This window comes from Canis aureus, chromosome 17, assembly GCF_053574225.1.
Source record: "Canis aureus isolate CA01 chromosome 17, VMU_Caureus_v.1.0, whole genome shotgun sequence".
Classification (NCBI taxonomy): Eukaryota; Metazoa; Chordata; class Mammalia; order Carnivora; family Canidae; genus Canis; species Canis aureus.
The window spans coordinates 58,250,645-58,269,862 of record NC_135627.1 but is presented as its reverse complement, the minus strand read 5'-3'; the positions used below and the strand labels follow the sequence as shown (position 1 = coordinate 58,269,862).

Here is a 19,218-nt window from a genome sequence, read left to right as displayed (position 1 = left end):
TTGGGTAAGTATAGACATTTTAACAATGTATGTTCTTCCAACCATGAGACTGGATGTCTTTTCATTTCTTGGGGTCATCTACAATTTCTTTCATCAGTGTTTTATAGTTTTTAGAACACAGGACTTCATCTCTTTGATTAGGTTTACTCTTAGGTATTCTACTGTTTTTGGTGCAACTGTAAATGGAACTGATTCCTTAATTTATTTCTGTTGTTTCATTATTGCTGTATAGAAATGCAACAGATTTGTTTGTTGATTTTGTACCCTGAGACCTTACTGAATCTGTGTATTAATTCTAACAGTTTTTTGGCAATCTTTTGGGTTTTCTATACAAAGTATCATGTCATCTGAAAAAAGTGAAAGTTTTACTTCTTCCTTGCTAATTTAGATGCTTTTTATTTCTTTTTGTTGTCTGACTGCTGTGGCTAGGACTTCCAGTACTATGTTAAATAATTGTAGAGGAAAATCTCTGTTTTTTCCCCACTGAGGATGATATCAGCTATGGGTTTTTCATATATGGCCTATATTATGTCGAGGTTATGTTCCTTCTAACCTTAATTTGTTGAGGATTTTTATCTATGAATGGATGCTGTACTTCGCAAAATTTTTTCTGCATCTATTGAAATGATCATATGATTCTTATCCTGTATTAAGAAGCAAAGCTGATGAAAAAAAAAAAAAGAAGAAGAAGCAAAGCTGGAGGCATAACAATTCCAGATTTTAAGTTATATTACCAAGCCGTACTGATCAAAACAGTACCAGCACAGTATGGTACCAGCACAAAAACACACAGATCAAGGAACAGAATATCCAGAAATGAACCCACAACTATACAGTCAACTATAGAGTCAATTAATCTTCAACAAAGGAGGAAAGAATATCCAATGAGAAAAAGTCTCTTTAACAAATGGCCTTGGGAAAACTGGACCACTTTCTTACACTAAACACAAAAATCAATTCAAAATGGATTAGAGACCTAAATGTGACACCTGAAACCATAAAATCCTAGAAGAGAACACAGTGATCTCTTTGACACTGGCCATAGCAACTTCTTTCTGGATATGTCTCCCAAGGCAATGGAAACAAAAGCAAAAATAAACTATTGGGACTTGATCAAAATAAAGAGTTTCTATACAGCAAAGAAAGCAACCAATAAAACTAAAAGGCAACCTACAGAATGGGAGAAGGTATTTGCAAATGACATACTGGATAAAGAGTTAGTATCCAAAACATATGAAGAACTTACAAAACTCAACACCCCCAAAAACGAGTAACCCAATTAAAAAATGGGCTGAAGACTTGAATAGACATCTTTCCAAAGATGGCATACAGATGGCCAACAGACATATGAAAAGATGCTCAACATCATTCATCATCAAGGAAATACATATCAAAACTACAGTAAGATAATCACCTCACATCTGTTAGAATGGCTAAAATCAACAACACAAGAAACAACAGGTGTTGGCAAGGATGTGGAGAAAGGGGAACCCTATCATACTGTTGGTGGGAATGCCAACTGGTACATCTACTCTGGAAATCAGTATGGGGTTCCTTAAAAAGTTAAAAACGGAACTACCCTATGATCCAGTAATTGTACTACTAGGTATTTACCCAAAGAATACAAAAATATAGCACCATTATCTGTAATAATCAAATTATGGAAATACCCCAAGTGTCCACTGACTGATGAACAGATAAAGATGATGTAGTATACATACTATAGAATATTATTCAGTCATAAAAAAGAATGAAATCTTGCCATTTGCAATGACATGGATGGAGCTACAGAGTATTATGCTATGCGAAATAAGTCAGAGAAAGACAAATGCCATATAATCTTAAGCATTGTGGAATTTAAGGGAAAAAAATGATCATTGGGGAAAAAAAAAAAGAGAGGCAAACCAAGAAACATAGTCTTAACTATAGAGAACAAACTGATGGTTGCCAGAGGCGTGGTAGGTGGGGGGCGGGGGGGGGGCGGAGAAGTGATGGGGATTAAGGAGTGCACTTGCTGTGATGAGCACTGGGTGATGTATGGAAGTGTTGAATCACTAAACTGTACACACACAAAACTAATATTACATTGTATATTAACTAACCAGAATTTAAATAACTTTTAAAAATTCAAGTATTTTAACTGATTCTTAAGTTGTCTTAAAAATTATATTAATATAAAATTTTCTGGGGTAATTCTTAAGTCAAATTATTCTGGCTGCACAATCTAATATAGGCATTCATTTACACTAATAAGTGCTTTATGTGCGTGACATCATTTAATCCACACAGTTAACTCCAAGATCCAGAAATTACTGTTAGTCCTTTTTACAAATAACAAAACTGAGGCTTGGAGATTTTTAGGTAACTTGTTCAAGATCGTGGAGGTAGTAAATAGTAGAACTGAGACTTGAGTCAGTCTAGTCTGATGACAAATCCTTGCTCTTAATCCACCCTCTAAAAAAAAAAAAAAAAAAAAAAATCCACCCTCTATTCCAATAAACATCATCTACTTTCAGTTGCCAGAAAGATTCCCTTAGTTATTGTATTCCTCTTCTTGTTTCAAAGACAGCCAACTGCTATCTGAAATAGCTAGAATGGAACAGGTGCATCAGAAACAGGTTCATTTTGTCGTAACATTCAGTTCTCTGCACGCACTGTCACATTCTCCCTTAGAAATTATTGTATGAAGAGGGTAAATCCTCAGGCCAACCCTCAAAAACTTAACTATCACTTAAAAGAATATTTCCAGGGAAACATCTGGAAACTGTAACAGAACAATACCACCTCCTCTTCTGTCATACACCCCTGCAAAAAATAGGTACCAAATATCCCAAAGATAACATGAAATTCCTTCCTTGTCTTCCTCCAGCATACAACCAAGAATGATTTCATATCTCCTAGTCCCATCACGACCTTCATTAGGAAATGAGATTTAAACTGTGCCAGCTCCCATGGAAGGCAGGGACAAAGCCAGGATAGAAGAATAGGATACCCAAGTTGTAACATGTATTCATACTTATAATCAGGTCTGAAGCCTAAAAGGACCTCTATAGTGAAAACTCTTACTGTTATAGTTCAGTACAAAAACAGTTTTGTGTGAACTGGCCTGGAAACCTAACTACTATGTTGTACTTACAAAGAGATTGGAAACATAACCCACTCCTAAATTGGAAACTACCTATATTCACCGATACTCTCTATAATCTGCTACTCCTTCCCAACTTTCTGAAAACTAAAAGCCTAGCATCTGCGAGCAAGAGGTGAAGAAGCTATGACTCCCTATAACTGCATATGCACCAGAAAAACCCTTTGTACATGAAGTATCCAAATCAGTGGAAGTACACACTAGATGCTTTGGTAAGATAATACCAAAGTCATTCACCCAAGATACTTTAGTATTCCTCCTTTTTTAGTAAGGAGTTCCAGATTACGTTCAGGTCTTTGAAACTGGATTCATTTTCTCTTTTTTCATTACCAAATAATAATGCACTAAATGCTTATGTCCCCCAAAATCCATATGCTTAAAGCCTAATGCCCAATGTAAACGCATTAGGAGTTGTAGCTTTTGGGAAGTCATCAAGTCATGAGGGCTATGCCCTCATGAATGGGCCAGTGTCCTTATAAAAGAAGTCTGAGAAAGCTCCCACCCCTTCCGACTTGTGAAGCCAGTGACAAGGCGCTGTCCACGAAGCAGGAAGCGGGCCCTCACACAGACACAGAATCGGCCACACCACCACCTCGGGCTTCCCAGCCTCCTGAACTGTAGGAAATAAACTTCTATTGTTTATAAGCTACCCAGTCCGCAGTATTTTGTTAAAACAGCCCAAATGGACTAAGATACCAGAATTTTTTAACAGTTTTAAACACTTTTATGGAATGTATATTAACATATTTTGCTGTGTTAATAAAAAAAGACACATACATTAATACAAGGCTGTAAGAAAGAAAATTCATGGGTGCCTGCGTGGCTCAGTTGGTTAAGTGTCTGCCTTCAGCTCAGGTCCTAATTCCAGGGTCCAGGGATCGATTCCCTTATTGGACTCCCTGCTCAGCTATCTCTCTCTCTCTAATAAGTAAATAAAATTAAAAAAAAAAAAAAAGTAAATTCATTTAAAGGGTCTGAAATGCAATTTAACAATAATTACCAAAAGATTTATAAACGTTCATAGCTACTGACTCAGTAATTCAACTTGTAAAAATGTATTCTAATAATCAGATTCATTCATTAATTTAACGAACCACTGAGGACTTACTTTGTGCCAGGCATTATTCTTGTGAGTAAAGATATTCATCACATCATTTTATAGAGCCAAAAAGTTATGGGGAAAAAATATCAAATAATATTTTAAGAGTTAGGAAATTAAAAAATATCTAATATATAAAACATTATACATTAGAAACTATATTATCAAATACCCAAAAATATTTAATAACACAGTAAAATGCTCATGATGTCGAGAAAAAAAATTTATTTTCCTTTTTTTAAGATTTTATTTTTTTGACAAAGAGAGAGACAGCACAAGCAGGAGGAGTGGCAGGCAGCAGGAGAGGAAGAAACAGTCTCCCCATGGAGCAGGAGCCCCAAGCAGGGCTCAATCCCAGGACCCCGGGGATCATGACCTGAGCCAAAGGCAGATGCTTAATCAACTAAGCCATCTAGGTACCCCAAGAAAAAAATTTTAAAATAAGATATAAAACTATTATATGTAACTACATATACCTATATGTATGATTCCGAATGTTTTTTTTTTTTAATTTTTTTTAAACTTATTTATTTATTCATGAGAGACACAGAGAGAGAGAGAGGCAGAGACACAGGCAGAGGGAGAAGCAGGCTCCACGCAGGGAGCCCGACGTGGGACTCGATCCCGGGACTCCAGGATCACACCCTGGGCCAAAGGCAGACGCTAAACCGCTGAGCCACCCAGGGATCCCCCAAATCTGTGTTTTAAATGACCAAGTCAGGAACCTTGGTCAAGTTACTTAATCTCATTCTATTTCAGTATCTTTTTCTATAAAATCAAGATTTTACATTTTACATATGAAATAAAGACTTTTTGTCATACCCTCAATGGATTGTTGAGGGAGTTATTTTTTAAATGCATGGAATATTCCCCCAGTACATATACAGCACTATTGAGTCATATTACATATACATACATATACTTATGCAAAAAAATGGAATATATCAAACGCTATCAAAGACTGTAAATTCTAGCAAAACTAATTCTAATTCTAAAACAATCAAATTTTGAACACTACATATTGTAAGATATTAAAAATTATAAGGTATGGCTTTGTTTTTAAAAAATTTTTGCATCTGAGTGAAGTACGTATGCATATGATATCTAAGATTTGCTTTAAAGTACTTTGGGGGAAAAATACTTTGGGGGGTTACGTGGGGATATTTTTAACACTACCAGAGTTATTTACCTCTGGGTAACAAAATTATTACTAGCTTTTCTTTATATTTTTCTATTTTCCAAGTTATCTATAGTAATTCAAAATCATTTTTTAATTGAGAAAATTGGGGGGCACTTGAGTGGCTCAGTCAGTTGAGCATTTGACTCTTGGTTTTGGCTCAGGTCATATCTCAGGGTCCTCAGATCGAGCCCTACATGGGGCTCTGTGCTCAGCAGAGAATCTCCTTGAGATTCTCTGTCTTCCTTTCCCTCTACCCCTCCCCATGTTCAGGCTCTCTTTCTGTTTATCAAATACATAAAATCTTTTTTTAAAAATAATGAGAAAGTTTTCTTCAAAAAATGTTAAAGAAATCCTTACCAATACTCCATCCACAGATGAAACTTTCTCCCAAGTTAACCAAGCTCTTTCTCTGACATGATCTGGTATCTTTAATTTCTGACATAATGCAGTAAAATCGGGTTCTTCGGTTTCTTCAAACACAAGCCTACCAGATAAAAACAGACATATAATGGGGATATATTTAGAAATCAAACTAAAAGTAAACATTTGCTTCAATGGTTTGCATATAACAAACATCATTATTCTGAAAAAAGGCATTACTAAGTACTTTAAAATCTTATTTATCTTTGAAAAAAAATTACAGAATTTAAATGTTTATTTTTTTCATAGTCCTTCCAACAAATATACAACACAGTGAAAGATGTTTGTTGGCCTGAATCACATACACACCAGAACAGCAAAATAGCTTTGGAAAAGTAAGTAAGTATGATAGCTAACGCTGTATGGGAAAAGCGGGATGACAATAAGAGCAAAAAGAAGAAAGCCCATTTATGATATTGCAGAATCAATTTAGTATCAGCAATTTTGCTAAAATGCAGTCTACACTTATCAACGTCTCATATAATCTCTCTACCTATAAGCATTTCTCACGTAATAAGAAACTTAACATGAATTCCTGCTATTCTTATTTCAGCCTTTTCTCTTCGATCTTCCTTACCCAAGATAGGTAGTCAATAGTTTCTTGTTGGCTAGCTCCCTTTCATTCTCTTAATGTCTATTTGACACCTAATAATAATATAAGGAATAGCTAATAATTTTTGAGTATTTACTCTGAGCCTGTGTGAATAAAGTATCTTAAATGTATAGTTTCAGTGGAATCCACACATGGGCCTACTAGATAAGTACTCTTATCCTTGTTTTACAGACAAGTACCAAATAAGAAGTTAAAGGACTCACTTGAGGACATGGCCAGTAAGTGGGAAACCCAAGTCTAACTCCATGATCCATGCCCTTGACCACTATGCCAGACTGGTAAACCTCCTTCAGAGCGTAATTAACTTTGATCATGTCAACAAGGAGGGTGCACTCTTGCTCCTAGTGAAGGTTTCCCTTCCAACATTCCCACTTAGGCCAGATATAATGCAACAGAGAGAAGATCTCAGCTTCAAGGTACAGACAGATTCCATCACTGAAAATGCAGGTGGAGCGGGCCCTGAATCCATCCCTAAGCAGGACGCTTGGCTTTGGATTGCCAGGCACTAGTTTCACCCTTGCTAAGCAGCTAGTCTACACAGTTCAACTGCCCGTACTAGCAAAACCTTTCGGGGGGGTATGGTTAATCAAGAGTGGAGTGTATCCTGTATGGTTTTACTTACAGGAAAATTTTTTATAGTTCCATCATTTAAAAGTAAATAATGCAATGTTGGGGTGGGGAAGAAAGGCCTTCTTTTCCCAGGTGGGGGCCCTAATTTGAATATTTCTGGTTACCCTACAATAATCCAGAGGACGCTTCCAAAGCTCCGTGGCAAACATGGAACTCTTTATAGAGTAGATTTACTGCTTTTTCCAAATGAAAACGTTCAAGTACTGGATACAACAGAGCTTAATCAGAAATTAAATTTGCTTCCAGAACAGCTTGACTGTTTTTCCCCCCAATTAGCGAGTGTGATTTTTAACTGACCTGTAAGACAACCCATTTCAACATATGTATTTTTAACAGCTTTTCACAGGCCATCCCAGAAGCCCATTCCAATCGTTCACAATCTATCTGAACCCTGTTAGTGCCTAGCAAGTTCAAAGAATAGGGCTTAGTAATGGACTAGAACAGGTGAGGAAGCGGTGAGGAAAAGAAAGCAATCCCATTCTCAAACAAAACAAAACAAAACAAAACAAAACAAAAAACAGGTACTCTCAGAGTGGTGGAACCAGGACTGGCAAAAATAATGGCAATCATAGTCTTTCAGTCTTAGGTTCTTAACCATAAAGTACCACGATCGTGAAAAATAGGATGCTGCAACAGAATAAGTCCTCCCTGTCACGTTCTACTGTATTATCACAGTAGTCGCCTAAATTTAGAGACCACTTGGTGGTGCTGGTGCTGGTGGTGGTGCTGGTGGTGGTGCGGGTGGTGCTGGTGCTGGTGGCGGTGCTGGTGCTGGTGCTGGTGCTGGTGGCGGTGCTGGTGCTGGGGTGGGGGGGGGGGGAGGAAGAAGTGTGCTGTGAGCACGGGCAGCTCACGAACTCTGCAGCCCAAGCGAAACAAAACAAGAGCAGGCGCGAGGATGTGTCCGGGCTGGAAGGCAAAATGGAAGAAGCGCTGCAAAGCGCCGAAGACGGATACCGAGGCTGTGCAGGGGGACCACGGAGAGGGAGCGGAGGCAGGCAGCGGCGCTCCAGCGGGGCGCGTCGCGGGGCTTGCCCGGTGCCGAGGCCTGGAGCCGCGTCGCCGCCGCCGTGTCCGCGGGAGGCCGCCCGTCCCCCGCCGCGTCGGCCGCCGGCTCCGTGTCCGCGGGCGCGGCGGCGGCACCTGTCACCGGGCGCGGGCGCCCGACCCCCCCCGCCCGACACCTGTCAAGCCGGCGCCCGGCCCCCGCCGACACCGCGCCCGCCCCGGCCCCCGCCCGCGCCCGCGCCCGCCCCCGCCGCTCTGGGCTCACCCGGGCAGAGGCGGGTCGTCGGGGCCGCTGTCCTGCGCCGGGTCCTCCTCGGGCGGCGGCGGCGGCGGCGGCGGCGGCGGCGGCGGGGCTTCGGCGGCGGCGGCGGCGGCCCTCCGGGGGGCTTTGGGCGGCATGGCTGTCCGCGGGCCGGCGGCGGGGCGGGGCGCGGCGCGGCGCGGCGCGGCGGGGCGGGGCGGGGGGCGCACCTCGGGGCCGCCCCGCTGCGCGCAGACCCGGGGAGCGGCGCCCGGCGGAGCCCACGAGCCCTCCTCCCGCCGCCCACCGAGCGCCGGGCCAGCCGCGCGAAAACGTCACTTCCGCCCGCGGCGTCACGTCCGCGAGCTCCGGGGCCGCCGGCGGCGGGACGGACGGGGCGCTCCGGGGGCGCGGGGCGGCGGCGGGCGCGCGGCGGGCGGGGCCTGCACCCCCGCGGCCCCCGGGACGCGCTCGCCTCTCCCGGCGCGGGCCCGACCCCCGCCGCCCTGGGCCCCGCTCCGGCGGCGGGCGGCGGCGGCGCCGTATCTAGCGAGCGCACCCCGGGGGCACGCCCCGCCGCGCCCCCCCCGCCCCGCGACACCCCGCCGCGCGCCGCGCCCTCCCGCCGCCTCCGCCCCGCCCCGCCGCGCCCCCTCCCCTCCCCGCCCCTCTCCGCCCCCTCCGCGCCGCCCCCCCCGCGACCCGCGTCCGCGCCCTCCCCACCGCCCCGCGACCTCCGGCTCGCCCCCGCCGAGCCTCCCCCGCGTCCCCGCCCCCTCCGCGCTGCGACCCCCTCTCCCCTTCTCCCCTTCTCCCCTTCTCCCCGTCCCCCCCGTCCCCGACCGCCCTCCGCTCCCCGCCCCGCCCCCTCGCCCCTCCCCGCCCCGCCCCCGCTCCCGCTCCCGCCCAATCCGCCCCGCGGGATCCGCCAAAACAAAAACAACCGTCTGCGGAGCCCCCCGGGCCGCGAACGCTGGCGACGCCGGGAGACGGCGGGACGCGCGGGGCGAAGCACGGCCGCCCTCCGGGACCTGCGCGCGCAGACGGGGCCGGGGGCAGAGCCGGTGAGGACCTGACCGCCCGCCCGCCGCGGCCCCCGGTGCCCCCGGCAGGCGCCGCCCGCCGTCCCGCGTCCGAGCCTCGCCTTCTCCGGGTGTCCCTCGGGAGTAAATGAACTTTCATCTTTTTTTAAATCAGGATTGTATTTAGTATTTTATTTATTTATTCATGAGAGACACACAGAGAGAGAGACGCAGAGACCCAGGCAGAGGGAGAAGCAGGCTCCACGCGGGGACCCGACGCGGGACTCGAACCCGGGACCCCGGGGTCACGCGCTGGTGAGCCACCCCCCACCCCCGCCCGGGCTGCCCCGTAAACGAAGTTTTAAAAACCGCGCGCGCGCGCACAGAACCGGGAGGGGCCGGCAAACTGTAAGGGGCATTTTCAGAGAAAAAGCGGCAGCTGAATGAATGCAAGCCCGCCCGGCCCGCCCGGCCCGGCCCACGCGGGACGAGCGCCCACTGTGTGCCCGGCGCGTGCTGGGCCTCAACCAGTGATCGCCAGCCTCAGAACAACCCTTTGAAATCGGTGCTTTGGTCTTCCCCAGATGGGTGAATCCGCCCAGCGTTAGGGAGCGGATGGGGGGGTCAGAGGATTTGAAAATAAATAAACAAACAAACAAACAAATAAATAAATCCTTATACACACGATTCAGGAACAATCGGGTCAAAGTTTTAAATCCCCCCACACGGCTTTCTGTTGCACAACCAAAAAAACATAAGAAATTCTGCAGATTCTTAAAAGAAGCCTTTCCTGATCTTTCCCCAACAGTGAAACCAGTCTTTTCAAAAGTTGCCCCCGTCCTAGTTGTCAGTTCAATGACTTCTTTCTGATCTTCTCTCTACTTGGCCTTTCTTGCAGTTAACGCAGTTAAACCACTTCCTCTTGCGTAAAGCTTCGCTAGTCTTCCACAAATCCAGGGTCCCCTTTTCCTCCCCCTCCCTCCTGTTCCTTTGTAAACTCCTCCCCTGGTTCTACTTTCCCTTGTCTTCAGTGCAGGTCCCCTCCCCGACAGCAGCAGGACCCAAAGTGTGCTCCTTGGGCGCACGCTGCGCAGTTGGCGGATACCCACAAAGAAGTAAGCACAGGGATCGAGAGCGAGTGCTTAGCAGCCCTTAGAGCGATTTAATATTTCAGCCACATCCGAGCACATGATCGTCGGACACCTCTCATTAAACAGAACATGGAACAGGTCAGGTGTTCCCTAACTTGTGGGGTTGCGGGTGGCATGACTGTGTCCCTGTCATGTGCAGTAGGGCCACATTATAGGGAGTGAAATGCCAAGGCTAGTATCGTTACCTGTAACCCAAAAGTGAATACAAATCTGTGAAAATGTAAATATTTATTTACTTTTTTAACTTGTTACAGTTTTAGTCATTTTAATTTTTAATCCAGCCTATTTTTTTTTTGAGATTCATAGCAAAATTAGGGAAGTAAAGTTTGTGTCATTTGTTTTTCACCCTAAATTATAGATGGTGATGTAAGCCTTCCTGTCCTGTTTTGTCAAGAAAAGACACATGTCAGTAGTATGTCTGTAATAATAGTAGTAAACCAATGACCAGAGGAGTGATTATAAAGAATTAAAGATTATTTTTACTAGTTTTACTCAGAAGTGTCATCTTCCTTCTATTGAGTTCATAGCCAAAACTCATAGTAAATATTAAAACCGTAACTGACTATTGAAGCAATAAGGCCATCAAACTTCAGTAGCATTCACATATAAAATATAAAGAAACTAATTATGAGTTTGACAAAACATTTGGAATTTTTATTTTCCATGAAAATAATCTCCACACATAGGGAATTCATGAATCCAGAATCCATTTCTTTAACTGAAGGGTACTCTAAATGTAACTATCATTTAGTAGGACAAAGTTTTGGAACTTATAATGAACTGACACTATTACTGATGAGATGAATCTTGAAAATAAAGCGTTATTTGCTCCATTTTGTATAAAAAACAAAAGTGAATATCCTGAGCTTGATGAAATAGTCTTAAAATCACTTGCATTCCATTAAACGTATCTCTGAGAGACTAATTTCTCTACAGTGAGGGTTACTGAATAAAACCTAGAAACAGTTTAGATATACAATATCTCAGCCATGCAACCTAGCTTAGATCATTTAACAGACCCAAGAAACACATTCATCTGTCAAAAATGTACAACTACTGACAAATTTAAAATATTAAATACAGCGTTTAATATGGGAGATTGCTCCTTCACTCCCAACCTTGTGATTGTCACAACTATGGAATGATAAAAAACTGACCATATATTCACAGTTCGTCATATTAATCGCCTATTTGCACGCTTTCAGTGAAAGTAGCTTTTGTAGTTTCTTCTTTTATGCGATGTAACTTTTTGTTCTATGTTTTTTGAAATGTAATTTTATATCTGTTTAAAATACTAAAAAAATGTGAGTTTGTCATTTTTTTGTTTTCATTTTTCAAATTATTTAAATTTTTTTTGTTTTCCAGAAGTATCAATTCACGAAGTTTAAAACAAAGGAAAGGTCCTTCACAGATAGTGTGACATAACGCTGGCCTAAAAGATCCCCACCTCTCCTCTCCATTTGCTTTATTTCATTTCCATGATTCAACTCATCTCCATACGTATATGGCTCTTAGAGTCTTTCAGGTTTCAAGAAAAACAGAGATCTACTATTTTACTTTAATTATTCAGGATTATGGATGAGTTTAAGTGAGAAAAGTGAAAGAGACAAAAAACTAAAAAATAAGAGTCCCTTCTGCTGCAGTCATGTGCCCTGTCATCCATCCAACAGCTGACTCCCATCTTTCCTGCCTCTGTGAACACTGCTCATCTTCCTCTCTTTATAATTTTCTCCTGCCACAATGACTCCCTCTCTGTATCACTAATTCACATTTCTCAGGAGAGAGAATAACACGGGTTCCCCTACTAAACTGGAATTTACATTAGCAGGACCAGATAACATAATTTGCGGGACCCGGAGCAAAATGAAAATGCAAGGCCCCTTATTCACAAATTATTGAGATTTTCCGGATGGTGAGTGTGGAACATTAAACCAAGCACAGTGCCTTTCTAAATGGACTGTTAGAGAACTGCATAGCTCACCCGCCCACAAAGCCAGCCACATCCAGGAGAGTGCATCTATACTTGTTCTGCTAACGAGGGTGTCCCCATGCCTCACCTGTGCCCATGACACTGAGCAATCAATTGGGCGTGATACCAAGTGGTGCTAGTTTGGTACGATTTCATTTGTATTGGTTTCCTCTCCTCCCCTGTCCACTCCCCTTTGCCTTCACTCCTATTTCTTTCAAACTGCACTCAGTCTCTACTTTCTAGAGAACCCAAGCTAAAAGACTTGTCTCCAAAGTGTCCTGGAGACACTCAGGATGGGATATTAGAGGTGGGTTAACCACTGGTCTTAGGACAATAAAGACCGAGGCGTGGTTTGTGGGTCGTAGGTGAGGCCACACAGGGGGATCATAATTACTAAGACTTCCCACCTGTGGCCAGTCGGATGCAGTGCACCTGAAAGTGAGACATTGGACTGTGTAGTGGCAGTGATGCCCGAGCAGCATGAGGACAATATTGTAGAGATTGGGACGGATTCTGTTACTGGAATTGCATACTTTGTACAAGAAAACGATACATCAGGGCAGTCAGCTCTCACCTTAGGGTATATTAAGAAAGGCTTAATATGGAAAGGCTTCCGTTGGACATATTTTTTTTTAAAGATTGAAATAAATAAATAAATAAATAAATAAATAAAGATTGTGATTTTGGTGTAAATTATTTTTGTTGCTTTTATCTTTCTCACCTACGGAGACACATCTAGAAAAATGTTGCTAAGGCCAGCATCCAAGAGATTACTACCTGTTTTCATCTCGGAGTTTGATGGTTTCAGGTCTTACATTTAGGTTTTACTCCATTTCGAGTTTATTTTTGAGTATAGTTTAATAAAAATGGTTCAGTTCAACTGTGTTTTTGTTTTTGTTTTTTTGATATAGTTGTCAAACATTTAAAGGATGCAGACTTCATGGTTTCTATTATATCCCTATTCAACCAATTCTCCTGTCTGACCCTTACAAAAATGGGATCATGGCACATGACAGTGGACCACCATAAATCTAGCCAGGTGATTGCCCCAGTAGAAGCTGCCATACTACATGTGGTGTCTTCACTAGAGGAGATCAACATAGATTTGGCATTTGGTACATAGGTATTAATTGGTAAATGAGCTTTCCTTAATTTCCATCATGAGAAAGAATCAAAAACACTTTGCCTTCATAGAGAGAGAATAGGAGTACACATTTACTTTCTTGTGTCAGGGCTATTTTAACTCTTCTGTTTTCTGTCTTGGTGAGCACAAAGCGGCAAGTACTACTACTCAGTGTTTCTCATAGTGAAGGACTACTTTGTTTGTTTGTTTGTTTGTTTGTTTGTTTTTTCCAATCTGTCTTGGAGCCATACTTTTGGAAATCACTGAATTTGACCAGCACATACCTTGCTGCACGTGTGAATTATCACAAGTTTGACAATAACCAAAATGATCAATAGCTTAATGAGATGAGGCTTCTGATCATATACTTGGATGTCACAGCAATGTCAGATTGCTATAAAAATGTTCTAAACATAGATTTTCAATTTCAGAATTTATCCTGTGGGATGCCTGGGTGGCTCAGCAGTTAAGCATCTGCCTTCCAGCTCAGGGCGTGATCCTGGAGTCCCAGGATCGAGGCCCACATTGGGCTCTCTGCATGGAGCCTGCTTCTCCCTCTGCCTGTGTCTCTGCCTCTGTGTGTGTGTGTCTCTCTCTCATGAATAAATAAATAAAATCTTAAAAGAAAGAATTTATCTTGCAAGAACCAGTAACCAAGAGTTCACCAACCAGCAACAGTCTGTAGACTCCGCTTTCAATATTAATCTGAATGGCCCTTGTAAAACACGCGCATGCTGAAGAATGGAAGAGAGACCTCTAAGACAATCCAAGGGCTTGCCACATCAATAAACTTTTTAGGATTCCAAAATTCTGGGGATGCAGGAAGTATCACCTTTAATGTAAAGAACAACTTGTACCTCTCACCTCCTGCCACTAGGAGAGAGACTCATCACTTAGTGGACCTCTTTGGATTTTGAAGGCATATACTGTCTTTGGGAATATATCCCCAACCCACTTATCAGGTGACTTAGAAAGCTTTCATTTGCAAGCAGTTACCAAAATAAGAGACATCTCTAAATCAAATCCAAGCTGCAATGCAAACCGCTCTACTGCTTGAGTTGTATAATCCAGCAGATCCAATGGTATGAGAGGTATTTGTGGTGAATAAGTGATATAGAGTCTCCAGCGAGCCCCAATAGGAGGGGGTATACCTCTAGAGCAGGGCAACCTTCTGCAGCAGAGAGTTAGACTCTATTTGAAAAATCAGCTATATGTGCATGGAGACAGCGTGCCTGAGCAATAGGGGTAGCCCATCATGCACTGATTATTATTCTCTAAGCGATAAAAATCTGTCCACGCCAATCCATTATACAATGGATACGGTACATTAGGGATCAAGCATGCAGGGACTAGGAAGTCATGAGTAAATGGGAACAAATGGTCTAAACTCTTATATCCCCAACCTCTCTTGTGCTACTTCTCTCCCAGTTCAGTCCTTTTGGCCTGAGGGTTTTCTCTGAGAGCAATGATGTAGAAGGAAAGACCTTGGACCTAGTTTACATATGGGGCGGTACAAGATGGAAGTACCATAAAAAATGCACTGCTGATGCCCACAGTACAGTGATGGTGGGGAATCCTCCCTTGGGAAGATTTGTGAGCAATGCACATGTTGTTTTATCTCTTAGGAGCAAGAAGTGGCCTGAGATAGGGATGTGGATATGCAAGAATTTCTAGGCAGAGATGAAGGGCTTGGCTAATTGATTCAGGACCTGGAAAAAAAAAAAAAAAACCATGATCGGAATATTGGGGACAGATTGGTCTGGAATACAAAATTTGAATGGATGTATAGGAGTGAGAATATCTCTGTGTCTCATATTAATTCCCAAAGAGAATATTCTCAGGCATCAGGTGAATGAGATGTCTTGTGCCATCAGCGCAAAGATCCTGTGAATAGAGAGGTCATGGTGGAAGTCATGAAAGTATTGCATGGGCCAGAAAATACAGACTCCTACTAATTCTGATCCAGCTAGATCAATGGCCATTGCTGTATTTCCAGCTGGCCACTTGCAGATACTAAAACTGAGCCTTTCATCTGCCATTACTCTTTGAGAAGACCAGTCAGCCCCTTGATGGCAGGCGGGTTACTTTGGACCAGTTCTACCTTGGAGGAGGCAGCGACGCATCCTTATCAAATGGGCACCTACTCTAGTCATGAATTTGCCTTCCTTGTCCTCAGTGCCTCTGCCAGCACCGATATTCAAAAAGTTATAGGAGCCCGTTAACATTGACGTGGTTTCTCTCGCAATAACTACCCAGCCCAAAGAATATATTTTATGACAAAAGAGGGGAAACAACAAACACGTGGCTATGGGCCCCTGTAGCCTTAACCATGTAATCCATCCATGTTAGCTAGATCTTGTTGTGTAACAAAATACTTGAGGCAGTGCAGAGCTGGGGACTGCCCTCTAACATTTGGTATATGCACTGAACCAGCAGCTAATATATAGAACTGCATCCCCCAATTACTAGAGTATAAGGGGGCAAGAAATAAAGAGTGGAGGTAGGATGAACCCCTTGTAGTCGACGGATGCCGTTGGTGCTTTGCATAAATCTCCTTTACCTACTCGCACACTCACTCATCCCCTAGCTGCTGTGAGAATTCACTGAGAATTATCCTTAGCCAAATGGGACCTGCCTCATCTACGACAGGTACCCCCTGCCTTCTCCACTGCTGACAGACAGTGGCCAGTGGTAGACTGACATGAGAGTACAAAAGAGTAGAGGAGAAAGAGATGAATATTATCAACTATGGCCTTAAGATTATCTTCATCAGCAGGGACTTGACTTTGTTCCATTAACCTACTTGCCTTAAGTGTTTTCAGAGAAGGCGGCTGGATATCATCTTGAACAGGACTCTGTGATGAGATGAACGGATTCTTTCCCCCTCGAGGAAGAAGTGATGGAATGATCTACTCACAAAAATTGATGCTTCTATTGTAGTATAGGGGTGAATATAATGGGAAGCACGAATGAAAGTGAGTGGTGAAAAAGGTGCATTCCATACTCAGATGCTTTTGGCTTCAGCAGCTTCAGGGCCATTAGCCACTTGTTTTGTCCCAGCCAACACTGTGACAGCCAACACCTTTGAGCAACAGACTTCACATTAGCACAACTTGATGGTTAGCTCACCTTATAACCAAACAATATCACATCTTGCCTTCTGTCCTGGAGTTTTCTCATAAAAGACAAATGAGATGCTGCAGGATCTATCGCGCCTATACACGAACAGCCCTGAAATGTGTGGATTCAATGTCCATGAGGAAAATTTTTGACAAGAAGATCTAGCAGATAAATTCTCTGTCTTCTTAGAAGTCTGTTCTGGGATTAGGGTCATTTATATTACCTCTTAAAGATGCTCCCATGAGACTGAGCAATTAATTGCATTCCATATTGAGTGATGGCAAGTTCATAGAAGAAGCAGTAAAGTGAATATACCTATAAAAAAATGGTCACAGGGACGCCTGGGTGGCTCAGTGGTTGAGCATCTGCCTTTGGCTCAGGGCGTGATCCCGGGGTCTGGGGATCAAGTCCCACATCGGGCTTCCTGCATGCAGCCTGCTTCTCCCTCTGCCTATGTCTCTGCCTCTCTCCCTATGTGTCTCTCATGAGTAAATAGATAAAATCTTTAAAAATAAATAAATAAATAAATGAATGAATAAATAAGTAAATAAATAAATAAAGGTTGCAAAGGATGAATAACAACACAAAGATTGTTTCTCCTCATTAATTTTATTTTTACACAATAAATCTAGGTTTGTACAATTGTTACTATGTATGGTGCTTAATAATAAGAAAAAAGGATATTATTTGTAATTTAAAAATGTATACAATCACAGTTGTGAAGTCCTTACATTATAAATAAAGTTGCATATCAATTCATCAGAGATGCATAGTATAATCACTATAGCAGCCAACCTTCAAAAGAATGAAAGAAGATATAACTGAAAAGCAAATATGCTAATTAAAAGGCAGTACGAGTTGGCTGGATAAAAAAAGCAAAACATAATGATATGCTATTGACAAGAGATTTACTTTAAATACAAAGGCACGACTAAGTCAAAGTCATGGACATAAATATGTTAAATAACCAGTACTATGTTAAATAACAGTGGTGAGAGTGGACATCCCTGCCTTGTTCCTGACCGTAGAGGAAAAGCTCTCAGTTTTTTCCCCATTTAGGAGGATATTAGCTGTGAGTTTTTTGTGTTTGGCTTTAGGTTGAGATATATTCCCTCTAAATCTACTTTGTTGAGGGTTTTTATCATGAATGGATATTGTACTTTGTCAAATGCTTTTTTTTTTTTGCATTTTTTGAAAGGATCATATGGTTCTTATCCTTTCTTTGATTAATGTGTATCAAGTTGACTGATTTGTGAATATTGAACTACCCTTGAAGCCCAGGAATAAATCCCACTTGGTCATGGTGAATGATTCTTTTAATGTACTGTTGGATTCAGTTTGCTGGTATTTTACTGAGAATTTTTATATCTCAGGGATGTGTTCATCAGGGATATGGACCTGTAGTTCTCTTTTTTAGTGGAGTCTTTATTTGCTTTTGGCATCAGGGTAATGCTGACCTCATAGAATGAATTTGGAAGGTTTCCCTCCATTTCCGCTTTTTGGAATAGTTTGAGAAGAATAGGTATTAACTCTTCCTTAAATGTTTGGTAGAATTCACCTGTGAAGCCATATGGCCCTGGATTTTTGCATGTTGAGAGGATTTTTTTATTATTGATTCAATTTCTTTGCTGGTTATTGGTCTAAGTTTTTATTTCTTCCTTGAATTGTAAAAACTCTTTATGTGTTGTATATACAAGTCCCTTATCAGATATATGATTTGCAAACATTTTTCCCATTTTATAAGTTGTCTTTCCACTCTCTTGATTGTTTCTTAAAGCACAAAAGTTTAATTTTTATCAAGCCCAATTAATCTATTTTTTGTTCTGTAGCTTGGTTTGTGGTGGCATAGGTAAGAAACCAATCAACGCCTAATGCAAGATCATAGTTTTATCCTGGTTTCCTCTGAGAATTTTGTAGTTTAGCTCTTACCCTTAGGTCTTTGATTCATACTGAGCTAATTTTTGTATATAATGTGAGGTAGGGATCCAACTTCATTCTTTTGTATGTGGACACCAGCTGTCAACAGCACCATTTGTGGAAAAGCATGCTTTTTCTTTTCTGTATTGAATTGTCTTGGTACCCTTGTTGAAAATCAACTGAACAGAAATATAAGAGTTCATTTCAGGACTCTCAATACTGTTCCACTGATCTGTATGTTTATCCTGTGTCAGTACCACACTATCTTGATTACTGTAGTTCTATAATAAGTTTAAAGAAGGAAAGTGTGAGTGTTCCAATTTTGTTCTTTTTTTCAAGAATTCTTTGGTGATTCTGAAACTTCATTTACATATGGATATTAGATTTACTTGTCAATTTCTGCAAAAAAAGACAGTTGAGACATTAAGGGATTGTTTTGAAATATAGGTCAATTGGGGAAATATTTCCATCTTAACTTTGCCATAGTAAGTCATATGATACAAAGACATGAAATGTCTCTCCATTTAATGAGACATCTTTATTTTCTTTCTTTTTTTTTTTTTTTTGGCTTCTTTATTTT

General features: G+C 42.2%; 1 protein-coding gene and 2 long non-coding RNA genes across 3 annotated transcripts in view; 2 read left to right on the top strand and 1 right to left on the bottom strand.

Moving 5' to 3' along the window:
• RB1 (RB transcriptional corepressor 1) overlaps positions 1–8,494 on the bottom strand; it is a 144,810-nt gene extending 136,316 nt beyond the window's left edge. Inside the window, exons 1-2 of the mRNA XM_077855718.1 lie at positions 8,361–8,494; positions 5,782–5,908 (exon numbers count right to left, since the gene is read on the bottom strand). Coding sequence (XP_077711844.1) covers positions 5,782–5,908; positions 8,361–8,494 — 261 coding nt within the window. The remainder of the gene's footprint in view (positions 1–5,781; positions 5,909–8,360) is intronic.
• LOC144288082 (uncharacterized) overlaps positions 1–19,218 on the top strand; it is a 120,499-nt gene that overhangs the window by 64,543 nt on the left and 36,738 nt on the right. The window contains exons 5-6 of the long non-coding RNA XR_013356028.1: positions 6,094–6,179; positions 6,629–6,675. This is a non-coding gene — a long non-coding RNA (uncharacterized LOC144288082). The remainder of the gene's footprint in view (positions 1–6,093; positions 6,180–6,628; positions 6,676–19,218) is intronic.
• LOC144288077 (uncharacterized) lies at positions 9,171–13,363 on the top strand. The gene is made up of 3 exons (XR_013356026.1): positions 9,171–9,400; positions 9,571–9,673; positions 9,784–13,363. It is a non-coding gene; the product is annotated as an uncharacterized LOC144288077 (long non-coding RNA).